Source organism: Coturnix japonica, chromosome 4 (genome assembly GCF_001577835.2).
Source record: "Coturnix japonica isolate 7356 chromosome 4, Coturnix japonica 2.1, whole genome shotgun sequence".
In the NCBI taxonomy this organism is placed as follows: Eukaryota; Metazoa; Chordata; class Aves; order Galliformes; family Phasianidae; genus Coturnix; species Coturnix japonica.
Window position 1 is genome coordinate 43,047,864 of NC_029519.1, and position 27,456 is coordinate 43,075,319.

Sequence of the window (27,456 nt, forward strand, 5' to 3'; positions counted from 1 at the left end):
GTTGTGTAGAACCTCCACGGTAAAATAGTCAAGGTTTTTGCTCACTGTGAAAGAGTAACACCTTCTTTCTTCTTGCAGAGAGACAAACTACTTTAGTAAAACACAGCATTTTATGAGAACTGCAGCAATCAGGCTTTAAGATTTTAAAACACCAGAAAAACATGCTAAAATGTAGTGGATTCTCAGTGTTTCTTTTTCACCTTTAAAGTTTACCATTTTCCCTGCACGCATACCACATTTGTTAAGATGACTTTTAGGCTATTGAAGAATATGAGTTTAATAATCAATTTAAAAAATTGATTTATGTATAGTAAGTTCTACTTAACAACAAATGAGAAAGGGATTCAAGTCTTGTGTTGTAAAGGCTTCACAGCAAAAAGTTTTTTGCAGTAGAGATTTTCAGCCATTTCAACTTACTTCAGCGGTGGAAGCATTGGCTGCTCTATCCTTTGGAAACCAAGCTATGAGGCTCAGGAAAAATGCCTCTTGACCAAGGCAGTCGCTGCCAGGTAGGGGAAGATCTACTTAAGGTAAAGGAGAGATTTGGCATAAGAACAGATGAATTATTTTGTCATGAATTAAGTAAGTTGGAAAGTCTGAGCTTTTTACTGTCAGAGCAGCCCAATTCTGGCTCAGTCTTCCAATTGGAGCTGCGGTGTTATGAGAAACTTTTCAACCTGAAGGACATTTAGGATGAAGATGCTCATGACATTGTCTCTGTTAATTGTGTTTCTGGGATCAAAAGCAACAGGAGTGGCAGGCCCAGCTGTCTTTGCTTTTCTGTGAACATTGCTGTAGCAGAAAACTCCTGAAGGTCATCTGCATACAACAATAACATTTTACTCTGGTTCAGTATGATTTTATTCTTCCTCTGCACGTTCGTATCTGACCATGACTGGTGAGGGGTAGTCACGATGCCCTAAATTCCTTGTGTTGCCATTGAACACTTTTCCTTAGGGTTCCGCTAGAGAGCATGCCATGCTACGTCCTCTTTTCATGCATCATCTTGTGGGTAGATTTAGAGACAGTCAGGAGTAAAAACTAAAGTGTTTCCATGAAAGTGACCCACAGAGTATGCTTTAGGTTTGCAGCATGTAGGAAGCCCGTGGGACTGTCTGTCTTGAAAAACAGAGCTATGGGTTTGATGTCTACACTTTCAGAATGCAGAGTATTGTTATGAATGGCAGCTTCATCTTAGAAGGAAGGTTGTTTTACACAGTCAGTGATAGCTGGCAATGGAGGTGTCTCTTTGTGGGGCAGGCCTGCCAAATGGCTGACTCCTTCCCAAATTGAGACATTTGAAATATGGCATCTTATCTAAATCTCTATGGGCACCTGCTTGTTCTCTGGATGAAGGGGTGTAACATAACTGTTTCTGAGTCTCTGTGACAGCCTGTTAGAGATTATGTGGTGGGAAGTGCTCTAGAAGGAGTGTAGCCCTTGCAAATGGATACTAGAGACCTTCCATGGGTGTCCTAGCTCAGCTTCTGAATCTTAATGCAGCAGATAGCAGCAACTTGCTTCACAGATAGCTTTTGAAATATATTTTCTTGCACGTTTCTTTAGGGATTTCCCCATCCCCCCTCCACCACCCCTGACTCTTAATTCCTTCTTAATCTGAGCTCTGATGATCACAGAAGTTGATAATCAAGTAAAATCAAGATTTTCTCCCAGTGTCATCTAATGCAATACATGATGACTAGCTTCATTGTAGGCTGCCTCAGTGGGTGGGGAAAGAGGTGCTGTCCTGTCCCTGTGTGTGTTGAGAAGGGAACTGAGCATATGTCAGAGATTTCAGAGGTGCTCAAGCACTTTCTTACTCAGTTCCTCTGCTTTGCAGGCCATGGTGGAGACAGTGAACAACCTCCTGCAGCCGCAGGCTCTGAATGCCTGGAGAGACCTGAATGCAAGTGAACAGCAACGTGCAGCCACCAAATTGCTTGACACCGTGGAGGACAGTGCCTTTGTGCTGGCTGATAACCTGCTGAAGACTGACATTGTCCGTGAAAACACCGACAATATCCGTAAGAGACAGAGCCTGTACATACTGAGAGCACCAGAGAGGGAGTAAGGGTTGTGATACCTGACTTCATTTGGATGTGTCTTGGCCATTGGTCTGAAAAACTTGGAAGTCTTTCCAAAAGAGCCTAAGGGAATACAATAGCTCCCTGTCCTTGAAATCTCATGGGAAATGAACAACTAAACCGCCTTTATTACTCCTGTCTTTAAGTGCAAAATCTGCGCTAGCACATTGAGAGTGCTGCTTCACAGGGAGATGGTTCATCGTAATGCAATTGTGTTTCATTTCATACAAATTCGTGTCTTTATTTGGCTGATTGTTGATTTTAATTAAAAAACAAGCATGATGGAAAGCACCAGCACTCCCACTGTGCATATGTAAAATGAGAACAACTCTTCTTTCTTTTTCTGTGAATACAGATCCCAAGCACTGATAACACTTGCAGAAAGTACCAATCGCCAGTGGCAGAAGAACTAGCATTTTCACATTTTCATTTTAACCATTGTCCTTAATATCCTGAGGTTCTTGTTTACAAGAACTAGTTGTCTTTTGTCTTCCACAGAGAAATGAATTTATTTGATTTGATTTTTTTTATTTTTATTTTTTAATTAAATCTAAAACTTCTTCAAGGCAAAGATTTGAAAAGAGTCTAGTATGAAACCTTGTAACTTGATTCCTCTGCTTTCAGATGGTCTGGAACACCATTTTTTAACTTCCAAGTATTGTGTAGGTGATTATTTTCAGTGGTGGTTTTTCTTAATGTTGGTCTCTCTTGCAAACAGAGCTGGAAGTTGCAAGACTAAGCACAGATGGCAATCTAGAAGATCTGAAGTTTCCCCAGAACACGGGCCATGGGAGCGCCATTCAACTTTCAGCAAATACCTTGAAACAAAATGGCCGAAATGGTAAGTACAGCGCCTTTGGCCATGCTGGCCTTTTAAATCAGTTGTGCTTCAGGCATTGCTTGTGAATAGCTTGCAATTACTGTTTAGTATTTAGCCTGTTATAAGTGTAGTATTAAGCACTCTGTTAATGTCAGTTGCCCAAGCCCTTGACTGAAGGTTCATAAGGAATGTGTTATGTTGTCAAGTGACTGACATCCTTCAAAAGCATTATATAGTGGTAGAAATATGCCAGATCCCTACATGATATGTTTGTTGGGGCACAGTACTGCATCTAGAGAAATACTTCTAACTACTGTTAACTGCTATGGGAGCCTTCACATGGAATAAGAGGCTTGTATGAATAACCTACTTCACAGTGGCGCACTATGCAAGTTTCTGAAAAGAAAGGGAAGAAGCAATAGCAGCAAATCTTAATAATGGTGAGCTTTGGAGAAGATTTGTAAGGAACAAGAATTGTGTTGGAAAGTAAGTCTTTATTTCTAAGCATATCAGTGGAGTTCCAGTCAAATTGAGAGAGCCCCATCAATTTTTATCAGCTTGGCATTCAGCTAGAGACTGCCAAAGAGCTAGGAAAGAAATTACTGTAGAAAAATTAAGCTTGGTGGGTGTATTTATTGGAAGAGGGATATCTGATTGACAAATTTCTGCTGGTTTTGTTTTGCTCTTCATGTGAGATTGGAATTGTATTGGAAAGTTTTGGATTTCTTCTCCCAGAATTGAACTCACACTTCTTTGAGGTAGTCTTAATTTATTAATGGAGCTTGCACTGGACTTATAGTTTTGCAAACTCTGTGGCAGGCCAGAGTGAAATACATTTTCCAAACGTTGCCTGGAGAATAGCATTAAGTCATGTGGGAAATGCATCACCTAAATTCTTTTCTCTGGAGTCAGTTTTTCTACTGATGCCAAAAATAAGCTCACCTTTGCTTCTCCAATGTGTCTGCTTAAAAGAGTTTGTTTTCCAGTGGCAGCTCATAACTTCTTGTCCTTGGACCAGTTGGTGTACTTCGTAGTGCTCACTGGTCTAGGCAGGAGAAGGTGAATTTTCATACACCACATCTTGATTCTTTCATGCTTTCTCAATAAATAAATAAATAAATAAATAAATAAATAAATAAATAAATAAAAATAAAGTTCATTCGAAGAAGAAATTTGTCATCCAAAATGAAAGCCAGTGCACTGACCTGGATATCTAACTTCACGCTGCTCTTCTAGGTGAAATCAGGGTGGCCTTTGTGCTGTACAACAACTTGGGCACCTATCTCTCCACGGAGAATGCTAGCATGAAATTAGGAACTGAAGCAATGTCCACTAATCACTCCGTCATCGTCAACTCCCCTGTCATCACGGCAGCAATAAACAAAGAGTTCAGCAATAAGGTTTATCTAGCTGATCCCGTGGTCTTTACTGTCAAGCATATCAAGGTGAGCAAGTTTGAAAATCTTTAAAAAAATAATATAAATAATAATCTGTTTCTGTTACAAAGTGCCTCAAACGTTTGCTCATCTGAGGCCCCCAGCAATCCTTGATTAGATTTTGAATTACACGTTTGTTCCTCTGTACTTTGAGTTGTTTATGGGGAAAGTCTCTTTTGTATTGCATTAATAAAAGTAAAGAAAGTCTCCTTTGAGCTGATGCCCATTGCTCAGTTGCTGACACACGTCATTCTGTAATTAAAAACCAACAATATATTAGAATGGTCCATAATATTATTTTATCATGGTGGCAGGGGATATTAGAGGAAAGTGGAATTACAGTGAAAAAGGACAGCTAGCACTCCTGTTAGCCAAGCACAGTCATTGCTAAAGTTGATTGCTTAAAGCAATTAATTTCTCCGCTCTGCAATGCAAATGAAGCAATCTGGTTTTGAAGAGCTGAATTTAGTCTGTGTCTGAAATTAATCAAGAACAAAGAACTAAGTTTGTATTAGCAAAGAGAGCAGCAATAACCTAACTTTGTCTGGTGTTGACAAGTAATACTCGACTTCGAAGTCACTGTTGATTATTTATCTAAAATTAAAGAGTAAGAGTTACAAAGAGCCTCTGGGGAAAAAAAAAAAAAAGGTAATGTGTTTAGAAATCTCTGAAACCTTATCATTTTACTGCATTTACTCATTGCTTCCTTGCAGCAGTCAGAAGAAAATTTCAATCCAAACTGTTCATTCTGGAGCTATACTAAGCGTACCATGACAGGGTATTGGTCCACACAAGGATGTCGCCTTCTGACAACTAACAAGACGCACACCACATGCTCCTGCAATCACCTAACCAACTTTGCAGTCCTGATGGCACATGTGGAAGTTAAGGTAGGCTTTGCAAATTTACAGGCTACCAATGTGCTGAACAGTTGCCGATATAACACCATGTTGTTACTGCAAAAGGCAGCTGAACAGGGAAATTGCTGTGTCACAGTAACTCTAATGGTAGAAAGTATCTCCTGTAAATCTTTCTGCTATGTGGTGAAAAAGTAGACGGTCACACCTCTGCAAAGACTGCACCGATCTCCTGGCATGAGCAGCTTAGAACTGCAGATGACTGGTGAGCCAAGCTAGCCATTGATTCCGCACATCCTTTGCAGTCTGGCCCAGAACATATCCTAGCCTGATCCTTGCTCTGAGGGTCCTAGCTGTGCCAACAGGGAGCAGCGAGAACTTGTATGGTGGGACAGGAGCAAATCAAGACTGCCTTGTTGGGTGTGAGTTGGGTGCGCTGTTTGCAGCAGCTGATAATACAATCTGCACATATTTGTGAGGTGCATGTGTGGAGTCAAAAATCTTTTCTAGACACCAACTATGGGAGGAAGATACATTCGTTGTGTCTCACAATGTGACAGCAAGCTACACATTAAAAAAAAAAAAAAAAAAAAAAAAGCTCATTATACCATCCTGTCTCGATTTTACATCCCCCAATGTTGGTACATATCAGTTAGTTTCGTTGCCTGCACCGCCTCCTTGGTGTAATACTGGTTTCTCATATGAGTAGCCCCGTCGTACCTAATGAATTTGTTCCTGAAAGTAAACATTCCTTATGGTGCTAGTGGGGAAAGGAGTGCACGTTTGGGATATTTTTCAAGAATGAGACAATGTCTTTCATTTCCTCAGCTGTCTTTTCTGTCTTTAGTTGAAAACACTTCCATGTGCTATAGAAAGGGGGCTGTGATTACTGAAGGACTTTGGCCTTTTTATTTTCTTTGCTGCGCTGTCTCTATTTTGTGTGCCAAATGCAGCCAAATCGACCATTCTGAAGCCCTCTAGGGGATTCTGTTTGGGCAGACCTTTTCAGAGCCAATTGTGTGGCTGCATAACCACAAAAGCTGTTATGATTTTAAAATACCTTTTCTTAAATAGTCTTTTACTATCATTCCTATGTATATGTTTGTTTCACTTACTAATCTGAAGACCAATTTGAAGAGCAAAATAAAATATATATTAAAGCACTGTCATGCATGACCTATGCTTGACAAAAAAGAAATGAGAGCCTGGCAGCTCATTTGCCACAACAGCTGGGTCCAGCTGAGAGGAAAAGGATAGATTTGATGCTGCAGGATTATGTATCTTCTGTATTCTGAAGGAGTCACTACCAGTCAAGGAGCTGTGCCGTTAAATGGCTGTGACATTATCCTAGGAGTTGTCCAAAGAAATGGTCAATTCAGAGCATGTGTTTATGTGACAACAGGTTAACAGTATTCTGCAGTCTAAGAGTGTTTTTGCCAGTTTCTCATAATTGCTTGAATCTTCACAAGAAACGTATGTTTGGCTGCTTATCACCTGCCTGGAGTTAACAGATACACCTGAGTCACTGAAGTCAGAGGTTGCACCTGGAAAATGCAGATAGCTTTCCACTCCACTGATGTGAACAAGCATGATCTGTACTGCATGGTGCAGATATAAGCTAGCACTGAACAAGCCTCTACTCAAACTGCAGCTAGGAAAGCCTTGTCTGCATGGCATTTCACATGCACCTCATTAGACTGGTAGCACTGGTGTTATCTCATCTTGCAGAAAGAGAAGGCAAGACCCTAGCTTGCCCGTGCTCAACCAACAGGTTGGAAAGACCTGCAGCTGGAAGCTTCCTGAGTGCCAAGCCAGTGTGCTGTCTGCCTGTGGATGTTTCTGGATGTTTGCTCTCACAACTTTCGGGTCATGTTTTATAGCTTGGCTGCAGCCAAAGTGTCAGTGTTTTAACAGCCAAATTGGCTTCACTTTGCTGATTCTGATGCAACCAGACAGCTTCCTGGCATGTTTATTTTAGCAATCATGCCAGTCTGAGGGTGGAGGGCAGGTGGGTATCCTGCAAACATCTGTAACTCTTCTCTCTAGCTACTTGTCACCTTGCTCCTCCTTGCTCTACCACCTTCCTCTGGTCTGCTGGTGGAACTGGCCATCTGGCTATCTCAGTGAAAATCTGGGAAGTGACACATTTCTTATCTTGCTGCAATGAGTTTTAAACCCCTTCCATCTGAAAACCTGTTGCTTTGGAGAGGTAGTGGTTTAAAAATAAATGGGAATTGTTGTCATCCATTGACTCGCACTCATCTCTTGCAGGCATGCTTTAGCATCTTTTTATTGCTTTGCATCTTGTACAAAAAGGCAGTTTGTGCATCTGAAACCTTGTAGTTGTCTTTGAGATAGGACAATCCCTGGGGGGAGGATGCTGAGTGCTTATGCAGGACTTCTCAAAGTGGTGCTGGGGACAATGGACTAGCATCCCTAAATGGAACAGTCCTAAACACTGTTAATGATATTCTGAAATTTTTGACACATTAACAGTTTTCTTCTGTAGTTAAGATCTGTGATTTACTGAGTTCAGTTTGGTGGGTTTTTGGAAGCATAAGGAGCTTCCTTTGCTGTAATGAATATCCTTAATACCCTACCTAATGAGACTGAACACTGCGCATCGTGGGGAGTGGACATCTGAGTCCTGCTCCTTAATCAAAAGCCAACACCAATCTGACAAGTGTCACTTCTACTCATGAATGATCTCCCTCCCTGGTTGCATGGCAAAAGAGTGTGTTCTCCAGAGGAGACCTTGGTGGCTGCTCTGGGAGTTATGGGCTGGGATTTAATTATTAGCAGAGCATATATGGCAAGGCGGAGCTGGGAGGTAGCACCACTGAGCAAATGATTGATGGCTGTGTGGCTCTCAACTCGAAACAGCAATATGTCTTTGTCCAAAGGAGCAGAAAATGTCATTGGCTGACCACGGGTGTTGGGGATTTATTGGTGTGCTTCAAGAGAAGAAGTTGCTGGGATCAATTCCAGTCTTAATAGGACTCCCAGTTAAGAGGAGGAGACTTTACTTTTGAAGTTACGTTTTGACTGTTAAAATTAGTTGGGCTCAGAGTTGTTTATGTGCCCAAACTGAAGTCCACCCTTTATTTACATGCACAGGGGTTTGAACGTACTTGGAAGCCTCCCTGAAAGTGGCTTTGGGCTAGATTGCATGGTGGCTGTGAAAAAAGGCATGTCTAGAAAAATCCTGCCCTAGATGTTCTTTCCCAGAGCTGGGGCAAATGTATTTGAGTATAATGAACAGCAGTGCCCTAACCCAGGGGGTTGCTATGCACACACAGAGGGCTTAGAACTGTTAGGAAGAGCCTGTACCTGTTGGTGCATCCTCCCAGTGAGGGTTGACCTTCTGGTCCCACAGTGGTCCAAATTGCCCTTCCAGACAGTTTTCTGGGGAAAACAAGAACCTCTTTTTGAATAGAGAATTTAAGACTTGGAAGCAAATGACGCTTTTCATCAGCTGGGAAGTACATTTGGCCCGTGTTATTGCAGTCTTGTGGATATTTTGTTAAATCACGGAATAGAATTAATGTAGATGAGGTCTGTGTTAAATATCTATCTATTGTTTGTATCAGTGAAATGATCATTATGGACCTTAAATTCTGTAAAAACATTGTAGTTCCCATGCCAAGAGAGGAAAGCCAGTAGTTAAATAAGTCATTCTTCCTATGTAATTGCTGCATGGTTATTCTTCAAAATTTACAAACTGTTTTTCATATAAGCTCGTGTTTTGCATCATAATAATTATAGCAGTTGCATCTTAAATGTACCATGGGAAAAATATGCGGCCAGAAAACAAGTTCAGTGCTAGTGGGAAAATGCAATTAAAAAAAACCACCCAAAACAGAATAAGCAAAGGTACCTTAGGGTAGATAAATGTTGCTTATCAATGTGTAGTGAGTGCCAGAGCTTACTCTTCTTTAAATAAGTTTATAAATAAATAAAGAGGAAGGAAAAGGGCAAAAAATAAAGGTGTTTTAACAGTAGCAATTAATCTGAAGCTTTCAGATGTTGTTCTATACCACATGTTACATCATGCTAATTATTTGGGGAATGGAAGTGTAAAGCAAGCAGAGGAGAGACAGGAATAAAAATATATGAAGTCCAAATGGAATACAGTGGTCTATTGCCTAAAGCAATACAGCCATTTCAGATATAAAGAGCAAGCTGAAGTTATTACAGTGCTGGCTTAGCTGTATATTAGCACTTGTGGGATTAAACAGCACTGAATGGAAGCAGAAACGGGTGCAGGATTGCAAAAACACTTAACTGCAGAATTAAATTACTGGAAAGATTATGTGATGAATTTTGCAAGACAAATCATTTTGTACCATTAAAAGAGTTCTCAAAAAGAAGTATGTTACATATTGTAGAAAGTAACATTGTAATGTTATTAAATAGGAACTAGTTTAATTAAACATAAAAGTTATTGAATCTACTTGTCTTCAGTGGGATTTTAAAATTCAAAATGCAGCTGTATTTGAGTTTGTGTTATGAAATGGAATCTGTGACAGCAATGAACTCCCAGAATAAAGGGATGTAAAATGCACATCTGGTTGTGTGTTGCATGCTTCTGCTGTTATTAATGTCTTACCTGCAAAATACTGTTAGCATTTGTGTAGCCTCCCCTGGAAAACTACACAAGCCCTGTAGGTAAGAAAATCTATCATACTCTGACTGACCTATCATGAATCACAGAAATTACCGATAGGAAACCTATTAGGTCAAGTAATCTGTGCCTACAGGGTCAATTCAGTGTGGTGTATCTGGTAGTAATCCTTGAGCTTTTTGTCTAGGTGGGCTGTAAATCACTGCAGTGAGTTCCCTGAGTTCCCAAGTCTTGGTTTGATACACAGCATTTTGAAGTGAGCCATAGCTCAGTCTTACTATTTGTTGTTCTGCCACATCGGACTTCTTGCTGGTCTGCATCTCTGCACTCCCTGAACTGCTGGCTCAGATGTTCCCAGGTAACAACTTCAGAATGTTCAGCCTAGAAAAAAATTAGAGCCTACCTTTAAAAAGATTGAGTCTGAATGCTGGAAGCTGCAGCTTATTTAATTTGGTTTCTTAGTTCTCTGCTTACAGGTGCCAGAAATGTCAGAGCACAGCAAATCATTAGCCATGGCTTCTTTTCCCCTCCCAGTTCAATGGGTATTTATTTTACTTGATATCATCCTTCTTGGTTCTCTGGGCCATGAGCTATGGCTAGATCCATGGTAAGGAGCTGTGCTGTAGAATGGGGACAGCATCACCCTGCAGGATTTCCTGATTCTCTACCATAAAATTTATGATGGAAATAGCACTCGTTTACAAACACCATGCCTCATCTTGTATATTGCCATCCCCTTCCTTTCTCACTGAGAGTAATTTTTAAAGCAAGACCCTCCTTGATTGGATGTTAGACTTTTAAACACATTATTCATCTCTGACTACATGGACATCTCTTTGGTCCTTATGTCTCTGTGACCACTTCATCCTACCCTCCCCTAAATAAAGTCCTTAAACTGGGGAGACTGTTGTACCTTGATCATATTTAGCTGTTTTTTTTCAGAGATGCTGTGTGTCTTAGCCATTTGGATTGCCTCTTTGACATGACAGCCAGTTTAAATCTCATTTTTGAAAGAGGTGAATGAACAAAGAGAGGAAAAGGTTATGCTTTGGCTCTTTAAAGAATAAGCAGGGGAAAAGGGGAATGAGATGCCTCATAGTTTGTGCTGTTCCTTATCTTGGAAGGTGTGGCTGCGTGTATGAGGACGGAAGGGAAGGTTGTGGTGTGGTCTAGCCCTATCCCTGCTCTCCTGGAACTGGGCTGGGTAAGGCCATCAGTGTGACAGCAGGAGCTGATGATGCTGTGACCAGCTTGGCTGTGTAGACATCTACACTGTGAGCTTGGCACCACCGCTATGGCTTGTTTCTTGAGTTAGAGATGCCTTATGAGTAAGCAGAGCTGTGCCACTTTACCAACTCCAGCCAGCATAGAGGAGGGCTGGGGTGTTGCTAGTACTGATCCAAACTTCTTCTCCTCACTGGCACCACACAGCTGAGTGTGACTTGCCACAGGAAAGCTGCAGCAGTGTCAGCAGTGAGATGGAAACCCTGGGCTCTTGCCACACATCATATCCACAGCATGGTTTATAGTGCATGGTAAGATGAGATCTGTACCTATTTCCCTTTGTGTGTGCCCCTGTGGCACATTATTCTGGCAGCTAAACCACCTTGCATGAGTGCTCAGAATTCAGAGCCTTATTTAAAGTATGATCATGAGGAGCCAGTGACATTGCACAGAGGCTTCGGGGGGGGGGAGGGGGGAGGTGGGAGGAGGCATCAGGCCCTATTCCTGGATTACATTCTGATGGTGCCCATGAAAGCAGGGCAGAGGTGTGCTGCCTTTGCAGAGCATGGAGGGCGTGCACACCTAGGTAGCTACTGTATTCCAGCAGAATAGGTCTGGCTGCCTTCCTTGGTGCATCTTTGGAAAGATAGGATGATTTTTAGAGCAGAGGTGCCCCCCAACCCCCCTCCACCTTCTCCAGTACATCCCATTTGGTCACAGAGGAAGGAAAGCCCCATTGGAACCTCTCGTGCCTGCATAACCACAGCAAGCAGTGTTGTTAGGAAGTCTGGGAGCCCTTGGGATTTCCTCCCAGTCCAGGAAGCCCAGCTGACACTTCTGGCATATCTACAAAACCATTTGCTTGTAAAGTTAAGTCCTTTGTGCTTTTCCATGAAGCATTACAGCAAGGCTGCAACAGTAATCCTCTCTTGACACCAATGATGGGGAAAGAGGGCAGAGAGAGCCTAAACAGCTCTGGAGAGCTGCAAATCTGAAAAGCTGCAGAAGCAGCAATGCGCAGGAGTTCAGATCTGTCCCACTTGGGTCTCTGCCCAGCCCAGCACTGCCAGCTCCTGCTGGGCGCCGAGTGGTCATATCTGAGTGAGTCGATGACATTGTGTTATTATTTACTGCTTGCTTATTCCTCCACCTCCAAACATATTACTCTTTCCTTTCCTGAAGGGACAGATTAGGCAAAGGAATGTGTCCTTTGCTGTTGGCAGCTTGGTTTGGCTGCTGTTTTCTTCTACTGATGTTTTTAATAAGGGAGGAAATGGCTGTTCATCTCAGGGAGAGCCATTCTGTCATAAGCTGACATTCCCTGGGATTTGTTTTTATTAGCTCAGCTCTGCTGTGCCGGTGCTGCCAGAGCTGCTCATTGATTTCACAGCCCGAATAATGGCTCGGTTGCCTGTTCATCCACTCTGGTGGCTATCAGGGTTCCTGCAGCTCCTCCTGCACATGTTTCTATCAGTGCTCTCTTCCAAAAGCTCTTGGCCCCACTTGTGCAAAAGAAAGGCTTCATTCCAAAGCCAGGGAGCACTTCCTTCACTGAGTTTGGGGTCAGGTTCTCCCCCAAATTGCAGATGTAAAACTTACTCAGCAGAGAATATATATTTTTACAGTGTTAGTCCAAACGTTTCTGCATTTAAGCCTACACTGCAGTTTTGGAATCCAAAGGAACGTATCCACCTGGAAGTTTTTGTGTAGTTCACTTAATAATTGCTCCTATGCTGAGAATAATCCTTGTGTCAACTTACCTTTAAAGCTAGCAAGGCTGTAGCTGTAAGAAAACTCAGTGGCTTGCATAAAGGGCCATGAAAGTCTTGATATACAGGTCTTGGCAGTCATGATGCATTTGGGCAAGCTGGTGTTTGATTGATACTGTCAGGAAATTGATCTTTGTCTTGACATCTGGGATCTCCCATGGGTTCTTCTGGCTGCCAGCATCTTCAGGAGATTATTGAGAAGAACAAGTTGACTGTTATCAGCACTGTGATGGTTTGGGTGTGTTTCACATGCTTTAGGGACCTTAGGGCTTGCAGGGTTCTACAAGGATATCATTAGTGTATATGTCAAAGCTGTTTTGTCCTTGGTCAGGGAGTACTTGAACTGTGCTGGGGAGGAGCAGGGAAAAGAGAAGATGTGCTTGTTTTGTGTGTCTCAGTGGTTGAGGGAATGAGCTCAGATGCTGCAACCCCGGCACAGTATGTCAGTGCACTGTTTGTTACACTTAGCCCTGCAAAGTTGAAGTTGAGCAGAAGTTGTAATTATGGAGAAACTGTTTATACTGTTTCCTAGTACTTCAAGGATGGATGTTGTGTGCATGAAGTCAGTATTATCATTATGATTAATAATAGAGGAGTAGTCATTTTAGAGCCGGTTCTCTTTAATGTTTTCCTCATTGACTGGGATACTGGACTTGAAGGTATACTGGATGTATTTAAGGATGACACTAAGCTGGGAGGAGCTTTTGACTCCCTGGAGGACAGAGAGGCCTTGCAGAGAAATCCTAACAAACTAGAGGGCTGGGATGCATAAACAAGAGCAGGAGCTGAATTCTGCAGCAGGGAGCAGGCAAGTCTGGTTATCTGTACAAACTGGAGAACAAGAGTCTGGAAAATGGCCTTTCTCTGAATTTTGTCTTATTTATGGGAAGAAGCCTTGAATGTTCCTTTTGCTAGGATGGCTGTGCTTTGGAATTTTTAAGTCAGAGCCAGTGGCCTCATGTTACCTGCTCTTCCACAGCCCTCATGGTTGTTGTCTCCTTACATATACCTGCATTAGCAATGTTGTCCTGCTCTCCCAGTCCCAGAGCCTTCTGTCACTTTTGCCTGGCAGGTCCCTCTGATTAAGTGAGCTGGCAGGGCTGTTCAGGGAGACCTTATCTGCAGCTCCTCTGCAGCGTCAGATGAAAAAGAGAATGATTTGAAAGGCTCAAGGTTTGCATTAGCATGTTTTTGCACTGAGTTAAGAGAGATGGATGAGCTGGAATGACACAGATAGAGGAATGTGTGGCCACCAGGAAAATGATGTGCACTTTGTCTTCTTGGTTTGCTGGATGCCGGAGGAGCTGCATGGAATTGGCATTTCTATCATGGTCAGCAGTAAATGCAGTAGGATTTCATGCCTCAGTGCTGTACTTGATACAGCTAGCCCCTTTGGTATCAGAAATGCTCAAAAGGTTCTGTAAGAGCATTTGGGTAAAGGAGACTTCATCTCTCTGCCTCCTTCAGGGAGTCTCCTTCGAAACAAAACCTCCAGCATGGAAGAGATGGAGGGGAAAAGTCACTCCCCATCTTTCATTATCGTTTGATGCCTATCACTCATGCTGATAAAGCCAAAGAGCTGAAAGATTTGAGTTGTTTCTCACGGGTGCTGACATAGCAGAGTGTATATCAGGAAAGGCCTGACATTTGATGTGGCTTTATCATTGGCAGGCAGGCAAAGAAAATGGATAAATTAATCACCTTTTTCCTCCATCTGTCATAGGCTTTTATCCCACAGGGAGGAAAATGTTTCCAGTTTGTCCTGGCTTTTTGAAGTGTGACACTGCTGTATTTGCCAGTCTAAATAACGCCTAAGTCATCAAAATGCCAGAAGTAGAGGGGAATGAGAACGCCATTTGTTACACAGCCTGGTGGACCACTAATCTGGGTTTCAAGGCTCTTGGGTCTTTTTGAAAAGGCCCTGGAGACTTCCAGGCGGTCTTTCCCTCAGCTCTTTGACTCTAACCACTTAGTCCTGAGCAGCCACTTTGTGACTTGCCATGTATTTCTTATTTCTTATTTACATTTTACTAAGTAGTGATATCTCTAATTTCACCACATCTGGTGGAAACCTGTGGAGTTACTCATGAGTTTTACAGCCTTGGTAAGGTGGTGGAACACCCTCACTATTGGAGTCTCAGAACTCTCCCCTCTTTTTTTTCTGCTAAGTTCAGGAGCAGTCCAGAGATGTTTATCAAGAGTCAAAGCACACCTGTGCTGCACTTTGCAAAACATTGCTGAATTACTTAACTTTGATGGCCATGCTTGCATGATTTGAGGTAAATGTGTTACAAGCAAGGGAAACATTCACTTGCCCAGCTTTCTTAGCACCGTTGTTTTGTTAGAATTTAAAGCAAAAGTCATGTGGAAAGAGATGTCTTTATTTCAATTAATTAATTTATTTTTTCCTGAGGAATGTTCCAGGGTTCAGTTTGACTTACCGGGAGTTCTAAAATACAGCTTCAGTTCTTGAAAAACAAAAATGTACTTTCTTGTTCCCTGTTGAAAAGAAAGACAAGACATTTAAGTGTTCTCTTTCTGTCCAAAACCTTCAAGCTCATGTATGTCTGTGGATGTGTAAAGAGTCTTTTCTCGCTGTTAAATGGTTATAACAGACTTGTGGTTGTCAGCTCCACAGTGTTGTGTATGAAACATTTTTACACCTGAATCACAGTGTTTGATGGTTCTTTATACAGTACATCCTCTTCTTTGCCATATTTGTGAAAAATGGAATTGCACTCAAGACTAGCTATGATATCTCAATGTATTCAGCAACAACATCATTATTTCTAGGATATTCTGAGGTCTGAATCTGTTTTGGCACTCATAGTTTGCCAGGCACTCTGGAGCATGAGTTTCAGGCTGCTGGATTCAAGTCTAGGTCCATTTAGTCTTAATATCCTTCATTAGTTGTAGTTCATTGGGCCACGGCTTGGTGAGCCCGAGTGTCTCAGATAACCTCACTGTTTGCCTGGGATGGATTAGAAGTTATGCGCTATGTGGCTGATGATCTTTTTGTTGTTTTATCTCCAGCACAGCGATGCAGTACATGACCTGCTTCTGGACTTTATCACCTGGGTGGGCATCCTGTTGTCACTTGTCTGCCTCCTGATCTGCATCTTCACATTCTGTTTTTTCCGTGGCCTACAAAGTGATCGTAACACTATTCACAAGAACCTTTGTATCAACCTCTTTGTAGCAGAACTTCTCTTCCTCATTGGCATCAACCGGACTGACCAGCCGGTAAGAGGCAAAATGCTTTCTGTTCCTGGTGCAGGCTCTCACCTCACTGCAGTAGTATGTTTTACCATGGAGTGGGATATATTCCAGTTGCTACTTCAAGCCCTGTTTGAGCTCTTACAGGGTGAAGTTATCAACTGGGAGTCAGATCCTGGTTACCGAAAGGAGACTGAGATACTTGCTTGTATTAGCTGCCTTGAGATTGCTAGGTGGATGGAAAAAGCTGCTCCCTAAGCGATGCCTTTCCATATTTATTTAACTCTAGAATGCATTTTGGTATTCTGTTTTTAAAAAGAAAAGGCCTTCTTCCTAGCACTGGAATGGATTTTGGGTTTTCATGGTATTTCCTGTTTTTCAAATCCCTTCCTGTAATATCCTGCCTATAACTGCTGTATTGGAAAGCCCCGTGTGCATGTCAGACAGTCCACAGTACCCAAGGATATTCACAGGGCATGCTGACGTTTGGAAAGTTGCCTAGGCAAAAACAGCCTTTGTGAATCTACAGACAAACTCCAGTGCATTGGGGCAGTTAAGTCATCTAGCCTGCACACTTGTGTGCATGTACGCCTGCATAACTCTGTCAACATAAACGCCAGTAAGAAAGAGAAATCTGTCTATACATAAACACACATACCCTGGAGTTAACAGCTAGAGAGTCACACTGAAATCAAAGGTCTTGGTTGAAAATCATGAGAGCCACGATTTTAGAGGATGCAGGGGCATTGTTTGTAAATAGCATGTGTGCATATGTTTAATCAGCAGGTTGTACAAATGTGCTTATGCTGCTTATACCATATATATACATCTTTATGTGTTTATTTACCAGAGTAGGTACATACCTGCTTTTGTATTTTTGAATATAATTTGTATGTACAGTTGTGTCTGTTTAAAAATAGTTCATATGTATATTTTCAAAGTGAAAAAAATGTTACATTGGAGATGGGAGAACAAGAACTCCTTCATTCTTATTAAACCTTCCAATGAGAGCATGTTTGCATGTAAACTTGAGTGTTACATTAAGTTGAATGGTACAAACACCTCTGTCTCTTTTCAAATCTGCCTACAGATAGCTTGCGCTGTCTTTGCTGCCCTACTGCACTTCTTCTTCCTGGCGGCTTTCACCTGGATGTTCCTGGAAGGCGTGCAGCTCTACATCATGCTGGTGGAGGTTTTTGAGAGTGAGCACTCGCGGAGGAAGTACTTCTATTTGGTTGGTTATGGCATGCCTGCACTGATCGTGGCCGTGTCAGCAGCAGTGGACTACCGAAGCTATGGAACAGACAAAGTGTGAGTGGGGCTTGGCTCTGCTTGGGCCTGGGCAGGAGGATGGGAGAGAGGAGGACAGAAGGAAGCAAGGATCTGGGACACAGCAGGTGAAGGATGCTGTGCAGGCAGTTGTCAGCTGGAGATACAGCTCTCTCTCCCGGTGCATGATCATACAGAACAAATTCCTCACCATGTAGAGATTTGCAAAGGTGTTTTCCTGAAAAATTCTGTTGCGTAAAGTTTTGTCACATCATTTGTAACAGCAGCAGAGGTAGCTCTTCTAAGTCTCACTTTGGTATCAACAAGGTCACCCTTCTTCTCTAACCAAAGAGTGTTTCTCATTTACGTGATGAAACATAGCTTTTTTTCTTCTTTATTAAGTGTTTTATCAAATTATTTTGCTTGGAGGCTCATCAAGATGGTGGCTGTAGAGTGCTTTATGCTCTTTGTGAATCAGAGCAGCTACATCATTTACCATTATGAATATTCTTAAATGTTTTCAACATTGCTGAAACTGGAATCAAAGCACAATTTAGATGTTCATACAACACCATCTAATAGAAAACAGAGGGAAAATTTTCTTTGCCAGCTTTGTTACAATGGCACTTACAGTGCATTTTTATTGATGTTATTTTATTTTTTTTATTTCCCTTTTCAGGCTGCCTTTCCATTATCATTTTAATGTGTTCAGTCTGAAGGAACACATAGCAAAGAGCAAGTGACATTTCTAAAGCTCTGTTTCAGCATAGCTTGGGTCAGAGTGTGGCATTAGTTGATACTTCGTTAAAACCAACTGCAAAATTTTCTCCTGAAAATCTTATCGGCATATATGAACCTGAGTCTTTGCAGAAGCAAGTCTGTAGTACATTGGAACTGCTTATGGAGCATTACTGTGCCAGCAGTGAGGCTTCACCTCAGGTGCATATTTGCATCATGCTCCTTCCACAAGTGGGAAAATAGCAACCTGAATTTATGTGTGTCATACTTTGTGGAAAGGAAGTAGCCCATGCAGATAAGGGTAAGGGGGAGTAAATTTTCAGGGAACTTTACCAATTTATCCCAGCAGTGTGACCTACTTTGACGGGCCTAGGGGTTAAAGAAAAGGTAGCAGAAGATCCAATTACAGTTTCTGGAATTCCTGTAGTAGATGTGAGTGTTTCCATCAGTCACCTCCTGCTTTTTGCCCCAATCAACTCTGCTATTCACATCCTGTCTTGAGTGATATATAATCCCCCACTAAATCAGGTGTTGAAACATTCTGCTGAGGCAGAAGGCAAATTTATTTTTGCTGTAGTGTTTCTACCGAGACCCATCTCTTCACAGTGGCCCCTATGGGGTACTGCGAGCCCCAGACACATAAGGCTGTGAGTCCAGTTCCCTAGAAGGCCAGTTGAGATGCTCCCTGTCTCCACCAGTCTGGTCTGCAGCCTAGTTGTTCAGCACCTTCAGGGAATCACTGGGATGATGAAGCACAGATTTGCTTGCCCAGCTGCCTTTTACACAGTTTGCCTGTGTCTTCTGCAGCATCGCTCTTGCAGGACTTGTAGCAGCAGAACAATTCTCATACTGGTTTGAGATGAAAAATAACACTGATCACATTGTTTTATAATGCTCTGTAGCTGATGGGCGTTGAAAATTTCTTATAGTAAAAGAATTTGCCCAAATCCAGGGTATCCTGTGGTGATATGATGCAGTAGCACTGCCCTGGAGTTGAATTGATTTGCATTTCTCCCATCTATGCAGAGTCCCACTTAGTGCTCTGCAGGATCAAGCCACGTATAATTGAGTGGCAGTTACCTGCATGCAGCAGCCTATCTGTAGCATGGGAACACATGGCACCTCACCACAGCTCTTATAAATTACCAGAGCAGCTTTGCCTTGCTGAAACATTTGCACATTTAATGGGAATAAATGCTCCTTTTTGTAGCACATCAGGATAAACAACCTCTGTAGAAAATGCTGCCTTTTCCTAGCCCAAATATTTCTATACATAGGTGGTAGGAGCAGAAAGTTTAGCTGAAATTTGCTGGAGGTGAACTACAGAACTATACTGGCTTTGTGTTGACAAGGCAGCAGTCAAAAGCCCCTGCCAGTAAAATCTCTCTCCCTCCCCATGGCACAAAGTAGTATTTTTAATGATTAAACATGTATATATAATATTTTGCAAATAAATATTTACAGAGATTTGTAGAGCCAAAAATATTTATTTATAATCTCTAATTCTAGTGTGCACAATTTTATCACATTCTCATAGTGGAAAATAAAACATATACAATATGTTCTGTATAACTATCATGCTCCATCTGGTTGATGGATGATGATGTATTTTTCTGTGTAATGTTATTAGAAGGGTAGAACTGATTAGAATTTGTAGTGAACTATATGCCAGGCATACATAATTTGATTGCAAGAAGTTGCTTGGTTTTGCCGGGTTTTGTAAAACATCCTCTGGAATATATTACTTGCCTCCCTCCATTATTTATTGCATTTGTTTAAGCAGGACTTATGGAGCTGTTAGTATTATTTGTTTTTCACCTGGCATTCAGTGCCACCCTTCATACATCTCGGAAAGATTTGCTTAGACACCCCGTGTAGGATTTCTTGATTCGATTTTCCTTTCTAAACCCAGCCATCGTGCCCAGATTACATGGCCAGAAGCAGGCAATTATTCCTCTCTCTGTTTCTTTCTTCATCAGTTGGTGCCTGTGATTTTCTGCCCTGGCATTCATATTGATGCTTTGGACTAGCTGCCCTCTGAAGATACTGTCTTACACTTAATTATGCCAATAATTGGCATTGTCTCTTTTCCTTTTTTCTTTTTCTTTTTTTCTTTGTTCTTTATTTTTTCCTTTTCTTTTCTTTGTTTTTATTTGTTTAAGAGCAATTCAAACCACCCATATTAGGGGATTTAGGGCTAATTAGTTTGATGCTGTAACTAGGCAGTAGCACAGTGATTGCTTTAAAAGACCATCCCATTCAGGCCAGTTGGGACTGTTTGTGTGAGCAAGCTGAGCCATGGTCCCTTTTGCCCAAATTACTCAGCAGTATTACATCTCATGTCATTCTGACTGTCATTTCTAAAGCAAAGGTGCAAAGCAGGAAGCTTGACTGCAAGCTTTGTGCTTGGGGGACCACAAGTGATTCCAGCAGTGCTTATGTTAACTTCTAAGTGGACATTTCATACACTCGCCAGTTATTTTCAGTAGCACAAGAAAATCTGAGGTCTTAAAAATAACAGAAAGCAAACATCACAATCTAATGGCTGTAACAAATCAGCTGCTGAGTCTTAAATGTCCATGTCTCCAGTTTTGCTACAGAAAAATAAGGTACTGAGACTGCAGTTTTATAAAGCTACACCATTTGCCTCGTCCTATGCGTTAACCAAATCCATCCATCTCCTGCCTGGATCTGATGTCAGGCACTGTGGTGGGCAGCGCTGCAAAATGCAGAGGGAAAATAACATTTGCAGTTGTTAGCATGCAAACATTACTTGTGTTCACAAATTCAGTAATGGACTTTAGGAACATCCCTTTGAGAAGACTTGCTCAAGTAGCAGACCATCCCAAATTGACAGTTAGAAGTTATTCCATATTCCCATTCTGTTCTGGGTTTTATATCAATGCCTATTACAAATCTCAGAGGAGAGCAGCTATGTTTTTGAATGGCTCATTATATTCTATGAAATGTACTTGTAGGTATATTCATCCACCGGTGATCAAATTCATTGTGCCAGGAATCTTTCTGTTGTTTTTCTTCCCCCACACACTTTGGTATGCTATAAAGCACAATGTACATGGTAAGCAATCCAGCTGTCGTAAAGCAAAATGAAAGCCTGGTGTATGTACACAGGCTCCAACTCCATCAGCCGGCCACCAACATTATTTGCATGTTAATGTTGCTGGCAAATAGCTTCTAACAGTACAGTACGTCTCGGATGGCTCCATGAACTTGTTTTATTTTCAGTGTTTGCTCTGGGTATTTGGTGGAGGAAGCGTGAGCAGTGCGGATGCTGGACTACGTTAAGCAGAACATATATTGCACCCTTGGAAGACACATCCTGCACATACATATCCCATTACCACACACAGACGAGAAGGCTGCATGGCCATGTGAAACGAACTACTGAACTCCCATGAACAACATGATATGTTAGGGCTCTTCAAATTTTATGGTCCAATGGCAGCTAATGATTGTTTATTGGTTATATTTAATACACACCAGGGATAGTTTAGTATTTGATTTCTCTTCATGCAGAAAATAGAGTAAACTCTTTGTAGTCTTTATTACTTGGGAAAAGCTTTAGGTGAATATAGTGACTTGACATTGTGGAAAGGGAGGAAATTAAAAAGTAAAGAAAAGCGATGGCACGGAGCTCGTTACAAGCACAGCACTGAACATGCTGGTGTGACTCTTTGAGACAGTAATGGGGTTTTGAGCATTTCCCACATCCATGGATGTGTGGATAATCTGCTCTGCATTGTGCTGAGCCCTGAAGCAGCTTGTTTGCTTAATGACAACAGAGTATAAACTTGTAATAAGCAAGTCCATGTTCACAGTGCAGCTGTGCATGGGGGGTCAGAAGTAAGCCGGCAGCCCAAGATTAGCAACTTTTGGAAGTGAGTTAGCTGATTGCTTCCTTGTTTCAAGGAGCTCATTTATGCAGCTCATTGTGTGCGTGGTTTTGTCTTTAAGGGAAGAAAAGCTCAGTGTGGTACTTGTTTGATTAGCAATTTACATCTCTGCAACAGAGTTGGCGGGATGCCTGTGTTTTGATGTTTCGTTCTTAATTTGCATTTTTAATGAGGTATGACTTAAATGGGCTCGAAGTCACATCACTTGCCGATGACCACAAAAAAGACTGGCTTTATAGAATCCCCATGTAGGTTAGCCGTAACCATACAGCTTTCAGTTTAGCTGCAGTTTAGTCATGTGAGGTTTCATTGAAAGGCAGTTTTTTATATTAAAATAAAAAATATCCCCACCTCATTTGGAGCATGCAGAGAGGCATGAAAGCCTTTTCTGGTTTTTGCAAGCTCTGTCTTGCTGTTGCTCAGCACTGGTTGCTTTGCACTGCCTTGCTCAGGCTGGCCCATCTTTTCCCTCATTTTGCTGTACTTCAGCTTTCACCAAGCAATGACAATATCTTAATGAGCAGGACAGATGAAGAAAATATCTTGGAGGTATGGGAAACCTCTGCATAAGGAAGCTGTTCTGACTCGCGTAGCAAAGAAGCAATGGTGCAAAATCAACCTCAGAGAAATTCAATGGATCACCTTTGAGTTCCTTGTTGTTGCCAGGTGCTGACAAGCCTGGAGGTCATGGGGAAGCCCAGGCTCTGGGGACTCTCCCAAAGGGCTCAGATTTAAGGAAATGGGTGCAGATTTTCCTCACGTCTCAATCTATACATGATAAGAACCAACTACATCAAATGCAATCCTGTGGCTGGCCAGTGTATTTTAAGGATATGATGTTTTAGGGTCATGGTTACTGGTCATGGTGGTGATGGCTGACAGCTGGAGTAGATGATCTTAGTGGTCTTTTCCGACCTTTATGATTCTGCAATTCTAAGGAAAGAAGAGTTGCCTTTATTATTCCCTTCTTCTTGCATTGGCTTTCTGAAAACCAGCTTGCACTTCACACTGAAGGAAAACCAAGTTGCTTAGCGATTGCAGTTCACCATGTTCCCAATGCCTGTGCAGCAGGGGCTGGGAGATGTTTTGGATTATGAACTTGCAAAAAAAGTTCAAAATATTGTAATTTTAAAAAGAAAAACATACCACTTCAGAGTCCTCTGCCACACACAGTCTACTCAGCATACATATCAGTAAGAAAAAAGCTGTGGGGCCTCATATTTTCTGATCTTTATTGGGTAGCTGAAGCATAAGCACCGGTTACTATTTTTCCAGTAGGATGGAGTAGGTATTAAGACTTAAATGCCCCAAAGTGTGTGAGCTGCTGCTATGCAGATCTCTTTTTTGATGGCATGGGACTCTTTACAGGTACTTCATTATTCTGAAACCTCTATTCCTCTGTCAAATCTACTTGCAATTGGCTGACATTTCAGGTGTTATTATGAGTGATGCACAGATGTCATGATCACATAAAGTCTTTCCTATAGGAAATCAGGCTCAAATAGTTTGAAGTCACTCATGTTGCTCCATCACCAGCTGCATCTAAATCACCTTGAACTTGCACAGATGTGGAAGAAACAAGATTTCTGGGCAGTCTCTCGGAAGATCTCCCAGTTTGCCTTGCACATTACAATTCTGATACAGTTTCTTTTAGTCCTTTGGTAGAAAGCTGCAGAATTGATTCAAGACTGACAGTCACAGAAGTGCCTGTATTTTAATTTGTGATAAATACTGGCATGACCATAAGAACTGGTACATCTTTGAGACTGTGGAGACCTGAAATTTATACAGTCAGGGAGGGAAGAGGGAAGCTTTATCTACAGCCTTGAATTTATTCATATCTTGACTTTTCTCGGTCGCTGAGGTTCAGGGCATGTTTTATTCTCTCAGCAGAAGACTGTGCTGATCTCTGCTGTGGGGCTTCTGGCACAGACCCTTCTGCCTATTTAAATTCCATTGGAAGGGGAAAAATTCAATGCGTGCATAGAGCTGTCATTTGAGGGAATTGCCATCTTTTCCACCATGATAAATTCATATATACAGTTCCTGTCACTTATCTAATTATGAGATTTCATCGGACATTTACTATAAGAGTGTTTTTACGCTTTCTTAGTCCTTTGTGTATAAATGGAGCTGTGATTTGCAGCGTTGCAAACACGACAAGATATTATTATTTTAAACATCATGTGAAACTTTCTTAGAATTTATATTCATCTGTCTTGTAACCAGTCACTTCCATTTTATCTTCCTGTCGCCTGGAATGAACTAGGAATGGAAATATAATTTCCCAGGGGCCTGAAAAAAATGGGGGGAGTATTAAATGCAGTTGAAATTAAGCGATTAATAATTTAGTTTTAGGCCATGAATCAACTTCATGGGATCACACGTACCATATGCAATGTTCAAAACATTAGTAGAAACAAAGCACTCCGGAGGATCAGGGAAATAAAAGGCTCTAAAGGGGAAGTCACTGAATCTAATTAAACCTCAGCCTTCTGTTATCAAAATCATGCTTCCTGTTTGCACCAAATTTGCTCTGATCAGCTTGATGGAAAAATGTCATCTCACTTGACAGCTGACAGACAGCTTGTGTTGCATCAGAGCTGGAGAGGAAAGCTGAGCTTGAAGCAAAAAAGGCTCCATAGCTACTCCTTGGACCCCTTCCTTAAAATAAAATGTTTTAAGGTATTTTTTGATGGACACAGAAAGCCCTAGCAGATAGGCCTTGTGCCATTTACCCGCTGCTTCCTCCAGAGGTAATTATCTTATTCCATCAATAGCACTGTCAGAAATCGGGCACATAATTCAGCATTTAAATGAACAAGCAATGTAATATTTCCTGTCTCCCACTGGCGTGTTTTGCAGCTCACATTCTTCTCTGTCACTCGCTCACTCTTGATGTATGTCCTGGGTGCAGTCCTTGAATGCCTTCTCTCCCCTGTGTTTCATTACAGATGTTGGCTCCGACTTGACACCTACTTCATTTGGAGCTTTATAGGACCAGCGACCTTGATAATTATGGTAAGAACTCCTAATTAACTACTCCATCTCTCAGGTCAAGAAATAAAACTTTTGCTGTCCCTTTACTCTGTATCTTTAATTTACACAGATTAGTTTGAGAAAGGCATGTTCTTCTCTGACCCCACCTGGCACAAGCAATTAGAGGCTTGTTACAGGAGGCTCTTTGCATGGTGAAATACTCGATCAAATCAGGGAGGGGAGGGCATGTAGTACATATTGTGGGCACTGCCTCGGAGCAGGTGTGTTGTGCTGTCAGGTGCTCAGAAGTACCAACCTATTATATGGATACCGCCCACTGTTCCTGCTTTGGAACTTGAGCAAACTTTTGTGTGGATCATGCAGAAAGGGAGATCTGAGGTGAAGGCAATGCAGTAAAGTCAAAACTGGAAGAGAGGTTTTATAAGGGGGGGTCTCCTCTCCTGCAGAAGTTGAAACTCCTGTGACTTTACAGTTAGCACGTTGCCAGCATATCAGCTACCGCAGCAACAAGGTAAAGAACACAACTTTAGAGACAGCTGAAGTTTTCTCATACTTTAATCACTACAATATGGCTTAAATAAACCATCCTTTGTTTTGAATAGTCTGGAGTTTGGCTAACACAGCAAACCAGGCATTCACGTCAATACAGACATTGTCTCTGGCTCTCCTGCCACCGGGGAGCATTTCAGCAGCCTTCCACACCAGGGAGGGAACTGCACCACCAGCCAAATCTGTTGTGTTTGTTTTTCCTCTCAAACAATGCATTCATGAAAAGATATCTTCCCTTTTTTATTATGCCTGGAACCCTGGCTTAGGCTTTTAGGAACTCCTTTCCAGGAACTGGTGACCCTGCTAACACTGAAGTGTTGAAACACTGTCATGTCTTTTGCTGAATACATCAGACTCTTTTTGTTTTGCTTTGCACTTTGCTAAGCATCTTCAACAAGAATAATCTCCCTCCCCATCTCCCCCACTGCACCATAGTTAACAGTTCAATTCACAGAAAAAGTTGCTTTTTGGTTTGCTTTCAATGAGACTGGCTAAGCAAGAAGCTTTGAGAGACTTCTCACGAGCGTATACCTCTCAGACACAGATGAGCCATTAGAGAACTGTTCTTAATTTTCCATAGCATCATTTGAAGCACTAGAGTTGATGTTGGAAACAGCCCTATATCAGTAACATGCACTGCTCCACAGCTTTGTAATGCTGTGGCATCCCTGCTCCACAGCCTGCAGGCTGGCTCACCTTATAAAATACTTGGCAATTTTCTGTTACTCAGTCTTTATAAAACTGTAGTGAGAGCTAATTTTCTAGAGCAACTCATCTGTTACAGAGACTGAGGCTGCTACAGAGACAAGTCTGATTTCTCCCTATCGCATTCTGCCATGTCATGTTGCCTTTTTTTTCTTTCCTCTTTTTGCAGCTTAATGTAATCTTCCTTGGGATTGCTCTCTATAAAATGTTTCATCATACTGCCATACTGAAACCTGAATCTGGATGTCTTGACAATATCAAGTAAGTGGTTTTGTTTTGTTTTTTTTCTTTCTCTCTGCTTCTTTCTTCCTGTGCTGTTTATGCCCCTGTTTCTCTATGGTGGCATGCAAGGGAACCAACTCAGCTGACAGCAGTGATAATAAGGTACTGGATTACAGCACTGCAGAACGGTTTCTAATGGATACCAACAAATGGCTGTTGTTGAAAGACGGTCTTTAAAGCGATTCAACTCGTGTTAGTGTTCAGTCAGTACATTTTCCATTCAAATTTTGCATGAAGAAAGTAAAGTTACATTTGCTAACCTTGAAAAAGGTAACCTAGTCCCTTTACATAAGAGGAATTTGCACCTGATAATTACCACGTAATTACTGCCGTCTCTACAGGGAAGGTGTTGAAACTGTTGATCATTACTATTTCTCCATGCTCTGAGTGCGGTAGCCTTTCTTCTTTTCTGTTTATTTTGGCCACTGACAGATTTAATGACCCAAATTCTCCCTGGAATCTGATTACTTTCATCCAGGTTACTGGAGTTTACCTGGGGGTGCCAGTTGTAGAGGACACACTCCCCATCCAAGGTGTGCTTTGCCCTTGGACTTAGATAACATCTGAGCCAGGGCATCTCACTGTCTAGCAAGCTGCCTCATTACATTGATAGAATATTATTCTCCATCACTGCTTGTTTATTCAAGTACCTCTGCCTTTAATTACTTGATTCAGAAATACAAGTGGGATTTCAGGTGCAGCATGTGATAAGATGGGGAGCCTGCTAATTAATAAAACAATCTAATGAACTTCTGGAGGAAACTGTTGGTGTCAGCGCTTTACTGCACACCCAAGAAAGCACAGCATTGTGTGACACCAGTGGAAGCTGGTATCCCTTCTCTTCTTTGGCAGGAGCTGGGGAAGAGGCGCAAGGGGAGCGTGTTAGGAATGGCTGAATGGTAGCATTGCAAGGTGGTTCTCAGTGAGGTTATTGTTGATAATGTTGAGCAGCAATTGCAGATGTCCCTT

At 41.8% G+C, this 27,456-nt stretch overlaps 1 protein-coding gene across 17 annotated transcripts in view; it reads left to right on the top strand.

The window, feature by feature from the left end:
* Positions 1–27,456, top strand: part of ADGRL3 (adhesion G protein-coupled receptor L3) — a 478,165-nt gene that overhangs the window by 400,856 nt on the left and 49,853 nt on the right. For 16 of the 17 annotated variants that reach the window (XM_015861714.1, XM_032444013.1, XM_032444015.1 and 13 more), the window contains 8 exons: positions 1,841–2,024; positions 2,803–2,925; positions 4,141–4,349; positions 5,054–5,230; positions 15,848–16,057; positions 17,121–17,341; positions 24,906–24,972; positions 26,375–26,466. In XM_015861714.1, coding sequence (XP_015717200.1) covers positions 1,841–2,024; positions 2,803–2,925; positions 4,141–4,349; positions 5,054–5,230; positions 15,848–16,057; positions 17,121–17,341; positions 24,906–24,972; positions 26,375–26,466 — 1,283 coding nt within the window. The remainder of the gene's footprint in view (positions 1–1,840; positions 2,025–2,802; positions 2,926–4,140; positions 4,350–5,053; positions 5,231–15,847; positions 16,058–17,120; positions 17,342–24,905; positions 24,973–26,374; positions 26,467–27,456) is intronic. The other variant, XM_032444004.1, reaches the window with a different exon arrangement.